The 17,049-nt window shown below is 45.4% G+C and overlaps 2 protein-coding genes across 12 annotated transcripts in view; one reads left to right on the top strand and one right to left on the bottom strand.

Annotated features, from left to right (window-relative positions):
* Positions 1-6,645, bottom strand: part of DDX4 (DEAD-box helicase 4) — a 103,787-nt gene extending 97,142 nt beyond the window's left edge. For 7 of the 11 annotated variants that reach the window (XM_065598930.1, XM_005300845.4, XM_065598932.1 and 4 more), the window contains exons 1-2: positions 6,486-6,622; positions 5,973-6,060 (exon numbers count right to left, since the gene is read on the bottom strand). In XM_065598930.1, the coding sequence (XP_065455002.1) occupies positions 5,973-6,037 (65 nt within the window). In that variant the 5' untranslated portion in view covers positions 6,038-6,060; positions 6,486-6,622. Of the gene's footprint in view, positions 1-5,972; positions 6,061-6,485 lie in introns of all 11 variants that reach the window. The other 4 variants (XM_065598929.1, XM_065598928.1, XM_065598931.1 and 1 more) reach the window with 2 other exon arrangements.
* A 186-nt stretch (positions 6,646-6,831) lies between these two features.
* LOC101933621 (neutral amino acid transporter 9) overlaps positions 6,832-17,049 on the top strand; it is a 92,103-nt gene continuing 81,885 nt past the window's right edge. Inside the window, exon 1 of the mRNA XM_065598937.1 lies at positions 6,832-6,851. The gene's annotated coding sequence lies outside the window, so the exon portion shown is untranslated. The remainder of the gene's footprint in view (positions 6,852-17,049) is intronic.

Genomic DNA, 17,049 nt, shown 5'->3' with positions numbered 1-17,049 from the left:
AAATAATTAAAACTGGCGTGATTATATACTGCTATTTTGACAAATAAAATTTGCAGATTAAAATATTGTGTGCAGAATTTTTAATGTTTTGGCGCAGAATTCCCCCAGAAGTAGAATGTGTATAGTAGAAATCAGTTCCTTTGATAACCTTAGCTTTACCCCATTTAACATTAAAAAATTAATATTTTTCATGTGATCCTGGTTAAAGAGAAGGCTGAATTTTTAAATTTGCACATAATGCTGTTGCAAAGCCAGTGTATGGTATATTTCATACAATTTTTTTTTCCGCTGAATACAGCAAGTGTTGAACAACACTTCTCATCAGCTGTCTTTAGCTGTTTATATTTTCACCTGTACAATGATTTACAGATCTATAGAGAAAACATTGAAGTAAAATATTGAACAGATCAGTTAAGTGTTTCACTGCAAGCACAAATTTAGGCAAGTTAGAACAGCAAGGCTATTACATTTCGAGATCTAGGACCTTACTGAACAATAAAGGAGATTTTCAAAGAGCCAGGTGTGTTGCTTCTAAGGCTCTGAGATTCTGACTTGAATATTTTAAAACATTCAACTTTCTGGCTAAAGTTATGCTCCCAGTATCCTTTGGTAAAACCACATAAATCCATCACACTGTGCCAAATCAGATTAGGAGAACCATGCTTTGACACCACATCCTTGAACATTCACAGCTCTAAGCTGGAGGAGGTTGAGGTGCATCTTTCTTTTGGGTCTGGACCATTTCCCATGAACATACCTAAATAGGAGTTGTTCCTTCAAACACAAAAATCCCCAATATCGTTCACATTGGAGTTCTTACAATGGCATACCTTTCAATAAATTCTCTGGAAGTTCTCACCAGAGGTACTGCCTGACCACAGAACTGAAATAAATTAACATTTGTAGCCCCTCTAACTGGAAGCTGTACAGACAGGGGACATCAGGAGTGTTTAACCCAAAGCACTAATTTTATGAAGTGAAAAGCGGTGCATTTGTGTAATTCATGAGATCTGTCTCCCCCTGAGCATCATTCACTAGATTGATGACTTTTTCCTATCTCCTGAAAAGGGGAACACTGCTCTGATGGCAATGTCAAAGACGAATTCTAGAAGAACCATCTGTTGATCTGGAATTAACTCACTTGTCCCGACTGAAAGTTTAGGTAAAATAAAAGAGATACTATCCTTAAACTGCTCACAAGGCAGATTGTTAGTTTAGAGATTTTATGAGTAGATCATTCAGATAAAAAGCCATTTTATTTTTAGTAACCAAGAGCTGCACTCATACCCACCAGGATCTTGTGAGCGCTTCAGAGGCTCACATTACATTACATTGCAGGACAAAACATACTCCTGAACAAAAAGCCAAGTTTGTGTACAAGCCAAGGTCCATGCCAGAAAAGTATCCTCCTTCCCTCTAATCTGAAGATTTGCAGCCAGCAAGGTAGTGCCTTGAAAAGCCCCAGTGTACGGCTGGACAACTCCATGGAGGGTGAGAGGAGGGAAGGAGGATACTTTTCTGACATGGACCTTGACTCATACACATAACATATGCAACCTCTAACCATGATGTGGGAGATTTCTGCCTTCCACCTTTCTGCCTCTGTCTTGAGGAGATATGAGAGAAGGCAGCCACAACCACTCAAAAGACATGCACATCTCTCGTTAGAGAGCATGAGAGCCTAGTGTTTCCCAAACTGTGTTCCGCGGAACACCGGTGTTCCGCATGATGTGAATAGGTGTTCCGTGAAAATCATAATTTAAAAAAAAAAAGGGGGGGGGTCTTTAAATTTTTTTTTAATTTTAAATTTGGCATATTTGAAGTGTAGTTTAAAACTCTTTAAATGACTAATTTAACATAAAACTCTTTTTCCGGTTATTGATAGATCTCGTATTGAATATCATGGCGTAAAGAGAAAGTGGCACGCAAGCATGTTGACATCTACCTCTTTTGGGCATGTTTCCAGTTAGTGACGTCGTACCCCTTCAGCTCGAGGCTGCGCGAACTGCAGTGGTATGCACACACCATTCTCTTTACGCCATGTGGAATATAACATTCACTCAACACGTTCAAACCTATGGGTCTTTACCCATAGTGTGTGCGATAAGCACAACTAAACTAGCTTCGCTCGAAACAATATAAATATTTGTGACAAACAAAATTTGACAAAAATCAGTATTTCTAAATATTGTTACTAAACCTAATCACCATGAATTTGTGGCTAAAAGAAGGAACTTTGAAACGAAAAGCAAGTTCTTCTGGTGATCCAACTGTGGCCGAAATAAACGAGCAAAATATTGTGACACTTCAAAGTGAGGATGAACAATCGCAATCTTTTGTTGCCGAAAAAAACTGTTGGTACTAATGAGTTATCCAAGGTGAAAGAATTTCCACCGAAGTATATCAAAAAACAAGAAGCAGCAGGTGTTAAAATACCAAAACGAAAGTATGATGAAAGTTATTTGTCTTTTGGTTTTACGTGTGTTGGAAATAAAGATGTTCCTGATGCGCAGTGCGTCGTGTGCAACAAAATACTAGCCAACAGTTCATTGGCTCCTGCTCAACTTCGTAGGCATTTGGAAACCAAGCATGCTGAATACAAGGACAAAGATATAAACTTTTTCAAGAGGAAGCGTGGCTCACTTGGAAATTGTAAACTTTCAATGATTAAAATTGCTAAAACAGACAACAAAAGTGCAACAGAGGCATCTTATTATTAAGTTACCGTATAGCACTTGCTGGAGAAGCTCATACTATTGGAGAAATGCTTATCAAGCCTTGCGTGAAAGATATTGTAACGTGCATGTTGAGCGAGGAGTCTGGTAAAAAAAATTGATGCTGTACAGTTGTCAAATAATACCATTGCACGCCGTATTAGAGATCTTGCCAATGACATAGAAAAAGAGCTAGTTTGCCAACTGAAAATTTGCCATGAGTATTCACTGCAGCTAGATGAGTCCACTGATGTTACAGGACTTGCTGTGCTACAAGTATTTGTCCGATATAGATTTAATAATATTATTGAAGAGGACCTGATATTATGTGAATCTCTGCAAAGCAACACAACTGGAGAAGAAATATTCAACTATATCAACAATTTTATCGGAAAGCATGAAATGAGTTGGGGAAAATGTATTGATGTATGTACTGATGGTGCTCGGGCAATGATCGAGAAGATGAAAGGAGCTGTAACGCGAATCATAAGTGTGGCACCAGAAAGCACTAGAGCCATTGTGTTCTACACATACAAGAACTTGCAGTTAAAAAAATACCAGCCTATCTGAAAATTATGGTCGATGAAGCAGTACAAATCATCAATTTTGTCAAATCTCAACCACTTCAATCCAGGTTATTTAAAATTTTGTGTGAGGAAATGGTCAGTCAGCACAAAGTGCTTCTTTTACATACGGAAGTGAGGTGGCTATCCAGAGGAAAAGTGCTTGTGAGGTTTTTTGAGCTTCGTAGTGAACTACTGGTATTCTTCACTTCAGATAATTCAGGACGAAAATGTAATGACTGTGACAAATTCCTCATGGCTAATGAGACTTGTGTATCTTGCAGATATTTTTGCAAAATTAAATGAAATTAATCTGTCGCTGCAAGGAAAGAATGTGACCATTTTTACTACAATGGATAAAATTTCGTCGTTAAAAGAGAAACTGGAATTCTGGGCATCTTCTGTAGAACAGAACAACTTTGACTGCTTCCCTACAGTACATGAATTTCTGACTGAAATAAATTCTACAGTCCATGAAGACGTTTCCAGCACCATTTTACAGCACTAACGTGACTTGTAGGAAAATATTCTAATAAGGCCTGCAACTACTGATGATAATGCTTGGGTTCGAAATCCGTTTGTAATTACAGCCAAACCAGTCGGCTTTACTGCGCACGATTATGAAAGCCTAATTGACTTAATTTCTGCCTCTGATTTGAAACAAAAGCTTTAAGGATCTGCTTATTCTGCTGAATAATTTTTGGAGCAGCCTAATAGAAGAGTACCCTAATATGACTAAACGTGCAGTTCGAGTGCTCCTTCCTTTTGCTACAACTTATTTGTGAGAGACAGTATTTTCGTATTATACTGCAACGAAAACCAAATATAGGAATAGACTTGATGCTGTGCTTGACATGAGGATTTAACTTTCCGGCATTATTCCTAATATTAAGCGAATTTGTGAAAGAAAAATGCAGGAACACCAATCCCATTAAATCCAAATTTATATTTCTGTTTATAAAAATAGATTTTCCTAGTAAAAAATCTAATTTGTTTGGTGTTTGGGTATATATAAAAACAGGGTTTTTTTAAGAACACTATTTAATTTTGACTCTTGCACATGATTTTTGTACTACTTTATACGTGCTTTCCGGTTAGAAATTGTTAGTTCAAGTTATTTTAAATTTGTATTTTTGCTTTGTTTTATAAAATAAAGTGTATTTGAGCATAAATAACGCAATTTTTTATTTGAAAACCAAACGACTACAAAATAATATTATGTGTGTTCCGTAATAGGCTAAAAAGTGTTCCGTGGCCAAAAAAGTTTGGGAAACGTTGTCCTATGCTATATAGATTTCACTGGGGACACTAGGGTTTCTCAAATTGGGGGTCCTGACCCAAAAAGGGAGTTACAGGGAATTGCAAGGTTATTTGGGGGGAGGGGTGTCATGGTATTGCCACCCTTACTTCTGTGCTTCAGAGCTGGGCAGCTGGAGAGCAGTGGCGGTTGGCTGGTTGCCCAGCTATTAAGGCAGCGCCCCGCCAGCAGCAGTGCAGAAGTAAGGGTGGTAATACTATACCATGCCACCCATAATTCTGCACTGCTTCTTTCAGAGCTGGGCAGCTGAAGAGTGGTGGCTGCTGACTAAGCGCCCCTTTCTGCAAGCAGCAGTGTAGAAGTAAGGCAATACCATACCATTCCATCCTTACTTCTACAGTGCTGCTGGCAGCAGCTTTGCCTTCAGAACTGGGCTCCAGGCCAGAAGCCACCGCTCTCCAGATGCCCAGCTCTGAAGGCAGCACCACCACCTGCAGCAGTGCAGAAATAAGGATAGCAGTACCACACCCTCTCCAAACACACACACAATAAGCTTGTGACCCCCCTTTGGTCAGGATCCCTACAATTACAACTCTGTGAAATTTCAGATTTAAATAGCTGAAATCATGAAATTTACTATTTTTAAAATCCTATGACTGTGAAACTGACCAAAATGGACTGTGAATTTGTTAGGGCCCTACTCATCACTATAGTGTCCAAGTACTGTGAGCATACAGTGAAAATTTGAAAAGACAAAATTCAATGATTGAAGTAATGGACAGTGTGAGAATGAATGACAAAAATGAAGGTAAGGACTTCTGGGAAAACTGGGTTTACAACAAAGAAAGAAGACACTTGTGGTGGATGGAAAAAGAGACTGTTCCAAGTACAGAAGTAAACATCCCTGGAGAAAAAGCTGAAAATCAGAAATGAAGGGAACAGTAAACTGGTATTATTGGGAAGGACATCGCAAGAAAGAACAGAGGAACTACAACAAAAGATTGAGGGAGCAGGATTAGGTAGGTACTCTGCTTATAGACAAAGTCAAGTTGTTAAAGAGACAGGAATCCAACAGAGATCAAGGGGAAGGAACTTGATCTGCTCAGCAGGAACATTTTCTCAGCACTTCTGAGACTAGAAGGATAAGAGTATTTAATTTACAAAAGTCATGGCGAACATGGTATAAAGATTAGAAACAGTCTCTCCCTACTAACACACACTTAGGAAATCTAGATAAATACCCCTTTGTCGTTCCATAAAACCTTGGCCTCTAACACAGTCGTCTACACCAGTCTATCACTCCAATGCAAGGGAAGAGGCATATGGGATCGTGTTTGTCTCCCCCCGGCCAGGGGGTTTAGGTTAAAAAGAAGTTGTGCAGGGCAGAAGTGTAACCGGGCCCCAGCCTCCCTTTGTCCCAATTTCATGGTCTCATACCAGCTGCTGGAAGTCTGGTACGAAGGATGCCACGCGGTCCTGGATCTCGGTGTCCCAGTCCTCATCTCCCATGCTGCAGGCTCTCAATCTGCGCGGAGAGGGCAAGACCTTGTTACTGACGGCCACGAGAAGCTGCCGCGGCCAGGCAGAGCCGACAAAGTGGGCGCGAGGTCCCTGAGCCGAATCAGGACTGGAAGCGCCTGTAAAGCCCAGACCCTCCAACACCCGCAGCACCGCACGAGTCCCACACCTCCTCCAACCCGGAATTGCCCCTCCCGGCCGCCCACGCCCCCCAACAAGCGCTTCTCGCGGAGCCCCATGTTTTCTACTCTCTCCCTCCAAACTTCCCACTAGTTGCTGGCCCAGGCGGGCCGCCGCCCAGCTCCCTCCCGCGGGACTTCCCACCCAAACGCCACTCGCTGCCTTAGGCCAGCGCTGCGTCGGGAAGCCATCGACCCCACCCCGGCCTGGCGGGAGAGCAGGCAGCAGCCGCGCCGCTCCGCTCCCTCTCACCTCCTCCACTCCACGCCGCACCAGCAGTCACGCGCCACAAAGGCGGCGCGCGCCCCTACAACGAGGCTTCTTCCACTCAGCAGCCGCAGCACGTGCCGCTACCTACCAACCGCCGCGCAGAGCCCCGTCTTTGTGTCACGTGCCACGCCCACTCACCAATGAGGACGCAGCAGCCGTAGCGCCCTGGGCGCGGAGCGTTGCTAGAGGCTGTGAGTCACCCAGCCGTGAGTTTGAGCTTGTGCACGTGGCGCTGGTTCTGTGTTAGTCTGAGACTGAGCCGCTAGCTGGGGGGCTCCAGGGCCGGTCTAGGGGATCTGTGGCTGTGTCGCTAGGCACAGTGTCTGGTGCGGAACTCGGGGGCTGTGGGTAAGCAGAGCTGTGTGTCGCTGTGTAATGGGCTGCGGGTTACAGTATTGTGTTATTTGTATTAGCATCGAGCTATAGCCCCAGTCAGGGACCAGGATTTCCACTGTTAGGTGCTTTTCAAAGCAGAGAGCAAAGAGAAAGCCCCTGCCCCATATGTCACTGCACTGGTGGTCTGGAGAAAGTAATTGTACAGTTTGCTTTGTGAGAGAGAGGGAGAAACTCTGCAAATACAGTGTTTCTGGGTACAAGAGATTTCTGTCACTAAAAGGAGAAAAGTCACTGCAAATAGCTGTGAATGGGTTACTGTACATAGGTTGTGTGGGCAGGGGGAGAGGGGAGTCATTGTCCAAGGAGCATTATGTGTGACTGTGTCAGTGCACAAGTGGTGGAGGAGTATCAGGGGGTAGCCGTGTTAGTCTGTATCTACAAAAACAACAAAGAGTCTGGTGGCACCTTAAAGACTAACAGATTTATTTGGGCATAAGCTTTCGTGAGTAAAAACCTCACTTCTTCGGATGCATAGAGTGAAAGCTACAGATGCAGGCATTATATACAGACACATGGAGAGCAGGGAGTTACTTCACAAGTGGCGAACCAGTGTTGACAAGGCCAATTCAATCAGGGTGGATGTAGTCCACTCCCAATAATAGATGAGGAGGTGTCAATTCCAGGAGAGGAAAAGCTGCTTCTGTAGTGAGCCAGCCACTCCCAATCCCTATTCAAACCCAGATTAATGGTGTTGAATTTGCAAATGAATTTTAGTTCTGCTGTTTCTCTTTGAAGTCTGTTTCTGAAGTTTTTTTGTTCAATGACAGTGACTTTTAAATCTGTGATAGAATGACCAGGGAGATTGAAGTGTTCACTTACTGGCTTGTGTATGTTACCATTCCTGATGTCCGATTTGTGTCCATTTATTCTTTTGCGGAGGGACTGTCCGGTTTGGCCAATGTACATGGCAGAGGGGCATTGCTGGCACATGATGGCATATATGACACTAGTGGATGTGCAGGTGAATGAGCCCCTGATGGTGTGGCTGATGTGGTTGGGTCCTCTGATGCTGTTGCCAGAGTAGATATGGGGACAGAGTAGGCAACGAGGTTTGCTACAGGGATAGGTTCCTGGGTTGGTGTTTCTGTGGTGTGGTGTGTAGTTGCTGGTGAGTATTTGCTTCAGGTTGGGGGGTTGTCTGTAAGCAAGGACTGGCCTGCCTCCCAAGGTCTGTGAGAGTGAGGGATCATTTTCCAGGATAGGTTGTAGGTCGTGGATAATGCGCTGGAGAGGTTTTAGCTGGGGGCTGTATGTGATGGCCAGTGGTGTTCTGTTATTGTCCTTGTTGGGCCTGTCCTGTAGTAGGTGATTTCTGGGTACCCGTCTTGCTCTGTCAATCTGTTTCCTCACTTCCCCAGGTGGGTATTGTAGTTTTACGAATGCTTGATAAAGATCTTGTAGGTGTTTGTCTCTGTCTGAGGGGTTGGAGCAAATTCGGTTGTATCTTAGGGCTTGGCTGTAGACAATGGATCGTATGATGTGTCTTGGATGGAAGCTGGAGGCATGTAGGTACGTATAGCGGTCAGTAGGTTTCCGGTATAGGGTGGTGTTTATGTGACCATCACTTATTTGTACTGTAGTGTCCAGGAAGTGGATCTCTTGTGTGGACTGGTCCAGGCTGAGGTTAATGGTGGGGTGGAAATTGTTGAAATCCAGGTGGAATTCTTCAAGGGCCTCCTTTCCGTGGGTCCATATGATGAAGATGTCATCAATGTAGCGCAAGTAGAGGAGGGGCACTAGGGGACGAGAGCTGAGGAAGCGTTGTTCTAAGTCAGCCATAAAAATGTTGGCATACTGTGGGGCCATGCGGGTACCCATAGCAGTGCCACTGACTTGAAGGTATAAGTTGTCCCCAAATCTGAAGTGGTTGTGGGTGAGGACAAAGTCACAAAGCTCAGCCACCAGGCTTGCTGTGGCCTCATCAGGGATACTGTTCCTGACAGCTTGTAGTCCATCCTCATGTGGAATATTGGTATAAAGTGCTTCTACATCCATGGTGGCCAGGATGGTGTTTTCAGGAAGAACGTCAATGCACTGTAGTTTCCTCATGAAGTCGGTGGTGTCTCGAAGATAGCTGGGAGTGCTGGTAGCATAGGGTCTGAGGAGAGTGTCCAAATAGCCAGATAATCCTGCTGTCAGAGTACCAATGCCTGAGATGATGGGGCGTCCAGGGTTTCCGGGTTTATGGATCTTGGGTAGTAGATAGAATACCCCTGGTCGGGGTTCTGGGGGTGTGTCCATGTAGATTTGTTCCCGTACTGTAGCTGGGAGTTTCTTGAGCAGATGGTGTAGTTTCTTTTGGTATTCCTCAGTGGGATCAGAGGATAGTGGCCTGTAGAATGTGGTCTTGGAGAGTTGCCTGGCAGCCTCCTGTTCATAATCTGACCTGTTCATTATGACTACAGCACCTCCTTTGTCAGCCCCTTTGATGATAATGTCAGAGTTGTTTCTGAGGCTGTGGATGGCATTGCGTTCTATACGGCTGAGGTTATGGGACAAGTGATGTTGTTTGTCCACAATTTCAGCCTGTGCACGTCTGCGGAAACACTCTATGTAGAGGTCCAGTCTGTCATTTCGACCATCAGGAGGAGTCCACGCAGAGTTCCTCTTCTTGTAGTGTTGGTAGGAAGGTTCCTGTGGGTCAGTGCACTGTTCAGTGGTGCGTTGAAAATATTCCTTGAGTCGGAGACGACGAAAGTAGGCTTCCAAATCACCGCAGAACTGTATCATGTTCGTGGGGATGGTGGGACAGAAAGAGAGTCCCCGAGATAGGACAGACTCTTCTGCTGGGCTAAGTGTGTGGTTGGAAAGATTGACAATGTTGTTAGATGAGTTGAGGGTACCATTGTTATAGCCCCCAGTGGCAGGTATTAGTTTAGATAGCTTACAGTCCTTTTTCCTCTGTAGAGAAGTGAAATGTGCATTGTAAATGGCTTGTCTCATTTTTGTAAAGTCCAGCCACGTTGAAGTTTGTGTAGAAGGCTGGTATTGTATGAGAGTCTCCAGTTCTGAGAGCTCATTCTTGATCTTCTCCTGTCTGCTGTACAGGATGCTGATCAGGTGGTTCCTCAGTTTTTGAGAGTGTGTGGCACAGTCTCTCACCATACTCAGTGTAGTATGTTGATTGCAATGGATTTTTTACCTTCAGTCCTTTTGGTATGATGTCCATCTGTTTGCATTTGGAGAGGAAGATGATGTCTGTCTGTATCTGTGCACGTTTTTTGTTGAGGTTGATGGATTTCCACTCCATACGGCTAAATTTAGTGCCTTGCATGTTGTCAAGTATCAGGGGGTAGCCGTGTTAGTCTGTATCTACAAAAACAACAAAGAGTCTGGTGGCACCTTAAAGACTAACAGATTTATTTGGGCATAAGCTTTCGTGAGTAAAAACCTCACTTCTTCGGATGCATAGAGTGAAAGCTACAGATGCAGGCATTATATACAGACACATGGAGAGCAGGGAGTTACTTCACAAGTGGCGAACCAGTGTTGACAAGGCCAATTCAATCAGGGTGGATGTAGTCCACTCCCAATAATAGATGAGGAGGTGTCAATTCCAGGAGAGGAAAAGCTGCTTCTATAGTGAGCCAGCCACTCCCAATCCCTATTCAAGCCCAGATTAATGGTGTTGAATTTGCAAATGAATTTTAGTTCTGCTGTTTCTCTTTGAAGTCTGTTTCTGAAGTTTTTTTGTGTGGAGGGGATCACTGGTCAGCTCTGTATATGCTTGTGCTGCAGAGCATGTGCAACATATTGGAAAGATTACTGCAACTATAGACTCTCAAAGCTCTTTGTTACTGTGCAAGGAGTCCTCTGCATCACTGTGCAAAAAGTGGTAGGGAGCTCATAAGGAACTGTAGCCCTGATCCACAGAGATACATGGTTGCCTAAACCTCAAACTTAGGCATCTAAACCCCAGTTTTAGGTTCCCCTGCCATCCACAAAACCCCACGAAATCTAATAGGCATCTAAACTCTCTCAGTGCCTACATTTTCAGGGTGAATTTCCCACAGCACCAGTGTTTTTGCTCCTGCCCAAGCCCCAGAGCAATTCACAAATTGGGGGAACATTGGCAGACTAACCCCTGTCTCACATATAGGGTTGATCAGTGAGTATTCTCTCAGAGACCACCTACCAGATCAAGTCTCATTCAAAATCTGGGGGGAGATAGCAGAGCTCATGAGATAATTTTTAGCCTAATGGTTAGAGCACTCACCTGGGATGTGCAAGACCCAGGTTCAGTTCCCTTCTCTGCATAGGCTGAAGAAAGAATTTACACAGGGGTTTCCCACACCTCTTAAGAGAGATGCACTAATCCCTGAGCTATTGGATGTTCTGATGCAAGGTTACCTCAGTCTCTCCCTAAGCAGCAAGCTTCAGACTCATTTCCCTTTCACTCTTTCTAGCCCAATACCTATTTAAGTATCCACAATGGAACAGTTACTGGGCAAGAGAAAGAGGGGGAATGACTCTATAGCCTGCTGGTTAGGGAACCCTCCTTAGTGGTAGAAGACTCAGGATCCCCTCCCCCGTTCTAATCACTTTTTTGTTAGTTATCCACAGCTTCAACAAAATATCCCATAGCTGGGTGCTTAAAGTATGCTCCTGAGAGATAGGAGAACTCTGTTTAAATCCTTTCTCCCCATCAGGCAGGAGAAGAATTGAACCTGCGTCTCTGACATCCCATGTGAGTGCCCTAACTACTGGGCTAAAGTTAAGAAGATGGGTGCTGCATCCTCCAGCCATTTTGCATCAAGCAAAGCAAGTGCCTTTATACAGCATAAGAATTAACAACAACAAAAATACTTTGGCAAAAGCCTAGTGTTTTGCAACTGACCTTTGAGAAAACATTATCATCCACAGGCAGTAAAAAATGTACTTAGGTGCCTAAATCCCAGTCATAGGCTCCATTGGAATCCACAAAACTACTGCTCAGTTGTTGCCTGAGGCGCCCTGGAGGCGCCTAAACTCACTCAGCACCGACATTTTTACAGTAAAAGTTCTCTAGATATCTACGTTTCTGCATGTGGGCACACTGGTTCCTCTCTACAGGCATCCAGATGCTCATCTCCCACGTAAGCCCCCAAGTGATCCACAAACCAGGGAAGATAGGTTCTCCCACAGGCGCTGACTTTCCGAAGTGCCAGGGGGTGCTTGACCCCCGGCCCTGCTTAGTGTTGCCAGGTGTCCGGTTTCCGACCAGAACGCTCAGTCGAAAAGGGACTCTGGCAGCTCCAGTCAGCACCGTCGATCAGGCCATTAAAAGTCCAGTCAGCGGTGCTGCGGGTCTAAGTCAGGCTAATCCCTACCTGTCCTGGCACCGCACTGCACCCCAGACGTGGCCAGCAGGTCCAGCTCCTAGGTGGCAGCACCCCAGCCTGAAAGGGGCACCGGGGTCCAGGAGGGACGTGGGCCCTGCGGCAAGTGGGACACCGGCCTGCAGAGGGCGTTCCGGAGCTGGAAAAGCTAATTCCTTGGATGACCAGCAGGAGGTGCCGCAGGGGTGAGTCCTGCCCCGTGACAGAGACCCCTGTTCAAATTCTTTTTCCTTCTCCTAAAGAAGGGGATATTGGACTTGGATCTCCCACATTGCAGCTGAGCACTCTAACCCACTTATAAAGTAGGCAGCACACCTCCTTCTTGGGCCATTTTTGTGGAGTGAGGAAGGTGCCTGACTTATTCTTACAAGAAATAACTTAGACCAGTGGTTCTCAAACTTTTTTTTCCACAGACCACTTGAAAATTGCTGAGCGTCTCAGCTGATCACTTAATGATCTTTCCAAATGTTGTTTGTACCATTAGCTAACTATTGCAAAGTGCTTTGGATAAAAGTGCTATATTAAAAAAAACTTAATAATAATTAATGTTTTTGTTCTACAAATAAAAGCACACAACTCATATTTTAGAAAGGTAAGACTACTGATATTAATGCGATGGATGTGCCCTCTCTCCCCCGCTGCAGCAGCCCCCGTGCTGGGGCTGGGGGGTGGTCTCTCCCCCACCAGCCTCAGCTCTGGAGCTGGGGAAAGTCGCCTCTTTCTTTGGCCACCACAGCCCTGCATGTCCCAAATTTCCTCCACCCCCTCTTCTCACCTCACTTCCCCCTCCCACCTACCCCCATTTGCCCTCACCTTATACGTGCATCTTCTCCAGGTTCCAGGCACCTAATTAGTGGAGCCAGGTCTGGACGGCTTCACTAATTAGGTGGGTGGCCCTTCATTCTCTCATGCACAGCCACCCAGGCACGCACCTTAAAGTGAACTGTCTGCAGACCATTTGAATGGAGCTCACGGACCAATGGTGGTCCATGGACCACAGTTTGAGAACCTCTGACTTAGACACCTAAGCCACCTGACTCCAAGAAAAGGCATTCCCACTAGTGAATCACAGGCATCAGTAGGCACCTCCCTGCAGCCTGGATATCAGCGCTTTTCTCTGTCAGAAGGCTCAGGACACACTACTCTCATGGGCATCTCTCATTGGCTAGTTTAGGCAGATTCCTGACTAGCGTGCTTGCTTTGTGGATTTCATTCTAAGTCACCTCTTTCTCATTGTCTAGGGAGCCTACCTGCCTAATTCAGGCTTTGTGGATTGCAGTGTTGTCCCAGTGATTTTTCTAGGTGCCTAAGTCCATTTATGGATGCAAGCCTTCAATGTAAACTGGTATAAGGGAGATTAGAAAACGGAAGATTTTGCTCTCGAAGCCTGACTACATTAGAGCACTACACCATTTCAACATCACAGCTAGGCAATTATAGCACCATTTGCTCCTGAAACAGTTCAGTGCATCTGCATGCATTTACTCCAACTATCCACTGTAAGCGCCTCAGTTTATCTATTCCACAGTTCTCAACACCACACATCCCTGAAATCTGGGTTTGTAGGAGACCCTAAAAGGTATTGTAGGACCAAAAGAATATTTGAGAAAACTGTGTGTTTATCCCAGAATTGTCTAATAATCACTGCCATTTTATTCAATTATCCCAACGGGATAACAGCTCCTCCTGTATTGCAGAGGAACTAAGCCATCTCTTTGCCATTTTCTGATGGAAAGACTGGTAATGCAGAACTGAATGGCTGTCAAGGCTGATTTCAGAGTAGCAGCCGTGTTAGTCTGTATCTGCAAAAAGAACAGAGTACTTGTGGCACCTTAGAGACTAACAAATTTATTTGAGCATAAGCTTTCGTGGGCTACAGCCCACTTCATCAGATGCATAGAATGAAACATATAGTAAGGACATATAGTAAGTGTGTGTGTGTGTGTGTGTGTATGTATGTATGTATATATATATATACACACACACACACACAGAGACAATAGTAGAGGGAGTTCCTGCTGCTGGAGGGCAGTCACTGAAGAAAAGGGGATCTGGCTTCTGCTACCTTGTTCAGAACTGTCTCGGATGCCTGCTCATTATGGACCTTTATTGGATTTTTTTCCTGTGCTCATGCCAGGACCATCCTCCAGTGACTAGTGGAACAAGATTGTGCTGAAGTCTAGGGATGAGAGTAAAGAGCAGTAAAACTTATGAATTAACTTTTCTATCTCTGTGAGCTTACGTAGCACCAGACAATGCAGATGAGAGCTCTGCTCACTGTGAATAATAAAGTGGATATTACTCTATGAGCTGGTAATTCCAAGCAATTATCATTCAGTGAGATATACTGTATGTTTGAGGTTGAGAAATTCACGATGGCAGCTGGCATGTGGGCAAAGGCATAATGCACCTGAAATTATTGAGGGCTTTTGCAAGCTATATGTCCAAACTGTCCTGGTGCTATATAAGAGATAGCACTGATAGTCCCCTTTTGTGCCTACCCAAGGAAGTAGGCAGAATATGTCAACCAAAATGGCTGCTAGCCCCGCAGCATCAGTTATGCTATTTCCTGGACATTTATAAAGGCTAGCCAAGCAAAGTACATGTCATATGCATTTTCAGGAAGCCTGTGTTATTCAGGAGTAGACAGACTAGCACACTCTCCCTACCCCCATCCCTAGATTGCTCTGTCCCTGCTATTTCCAGGCTATCTACATCCCTATTTTGCCCTCATTAGTCTCACACTTTAACCACTGCTTCAGCAGAAGCCAGATGGTGACTGAGTGTCGTTAATACCAAAACACTAAAGTGTAGATGTGGCTAGAGAGTTCAGCCACCAGACAGGGGACAGGATTTTTCTAAGGGTATGTCTAAACTATGGAGACGATAGCTATTTCGGCAAGGCATAACTGTGCTGGCATAGCCCCATAGTGTACAGAGCATACTCCAAAAGAGGGGTTTTTCCATCACTATAGGAACACCACCTCCCTTAACGACATTAGCTATGTTGACGGAAGCAGTCTTCTGTCAGCAACGCTTCATTAACACTGGGGGGTTATGTCTGCATAGCTAAGTTGTTCGGAGGTGTGCTTTTGTCACATCCCTGACTGCCGTAGCTCTGCCAATATAACTTTCAAGTGTAGACCAAACCTAATACCACTAACCTAATGTAAGCAGTGGAGTTAGAGCACAGGTTCCAGGAGATGTTTTCTGGGAGTGAAGCTTCCTGAAGCTCTAAAATAAGACCTATTCTTGGGTACAGATTTATACTAAATTGTAATTTTTAAAATAATAGGGGGCCAGATTATCTTTTATAATCAGCAGTGGTCAAATCCTTAAAAAAAAAAAAAAAGTGCCAGAACTCCCCAGACCCATCTCCCTGCTTTGGAAGGAGAGATGGCTCCAAACTCTGAGTGGCACCCCCTGGGCACAGCTACCTGCTCGGGAAGGAGAGACTGATACTGAGTGACCATCTCTTCTTCTGGAGCAGACCTGGAAATAGAAGAGGTGGAGGAAGCAGTGTGAGGAAATGCTGCCCTTGCCTCTTCCACCTCTTCTCCTTCAGGAACAGGGAGACCGGTCAGAAGTACCAGAATGCTATGCTGCCACTCAAAAAGGTGCTGGAATGCCATTCCAGTGTTCTGGCATGACTCAGTCACTGATTATCAGGTTGAATAGCACCAATCAAGCAGTGCACAGGAGACAAAATCTGTCCGTAACTGCCCAGCTGGGATATCCACCAGCTGCCCTTAGGCTACTTTGAGGGCATGGCTACACTTGCAAATGTAGAGCGCTTTGAGTTAAACCAGCCTTCTTAGAGCGCAGTAGGGAAAGCGCTGCAATCTGTCCACACTGACAGCTGCAAGCGCACTGGCGTGGCCACATTTGCGTCACTTGCAGCAGCCACAGAGAGCAGTGCATTGTGGTAGCTATCCCAGCATGCAAGTGGCTGCAACGTGCTTTTCAAATGGGGTGGGGTGGAGTGTGACAGGATGTGTGTTGTGTGTATGTGGGGGAGAGAGAGTGGGTTTTGGGAGGGCTGAGAGCATGTCAGCATGCTGTTTTGTAAGTTCAGATAGCAGCAAATCTCCCCTCCCCCCTGCCTCTCTCTCTCACACACAGCATTCCACAGTAATGGTTTGCTTTGATATTCGCATCCCTGCAGCGATTCCAAAACCATGACAAGAGTGGCCACTTGACTTAAGGGGATTATGGGACATTTCTGGAGGCCGATCAGAGCGCAGTAACACAACACCTCGTTCACACGGACGCCCGGGCGTTTCACCCGAGGCACACCAAGCATTATGCTTCTCGCTGAGGTGGATTACCAGGAGCTCTCTAGCCACAGAGTCAGAATGCTCTAAATGCCTTGCCAGTGTGGACGGGTCGTGAGTTAGGGCACCCGGGGCTGCTTTAATGCGCTCTAACTCACAAGTGTAGCTGAGCCCTAATTCATGCCAGTGGCTTGAACAGCTGTGAACTAAGGCCTTGGCTACACTCGGGACTTCCCAGCGCTGCCACAGCAGCTCTGTGAAGCGCGAATGTAGTCGCGCCGCCAGCGCTGCAAGAGAGCTCTTGCAGCACTGTATGTACTCCACCTCTCTGAGGCGAATAGCTTGCAGCGCTGTGAGCGAGCGTGCACCGCTGCAGGCTCTGATTACACTGGCACTTTACAGCGTTGTACTCGCTGCGCTCAGGGGGGTGTTTTTTCACACCCCTGAGCGCAGCAAGTTGCAGCGCTGTACAGCGCCAGTGTAGCCAAGGCCTAAGAAGCATGGTCCCCTTTACCTCCCAACAATTGCACCAAGTGGATCTTGGTGCATGAGAAAATG

Source organism: Chrysemys picta, chromosome 6 (genome assembly GCF_011386835.1).
Source record: "Chrysemys picta bellii isolate R12L10 chromosome 6, ASM1138683v2, whole genome shotgun sequence".
Taxonomy (NCBI): Eukaryota; Metazoa; Chordata; order Testudines; family Emydidae; genus Chrysemys; species Chrysemys picta.
This window is presented reverse-complemented; position numbering and strand designations above follow the sequence as displayed.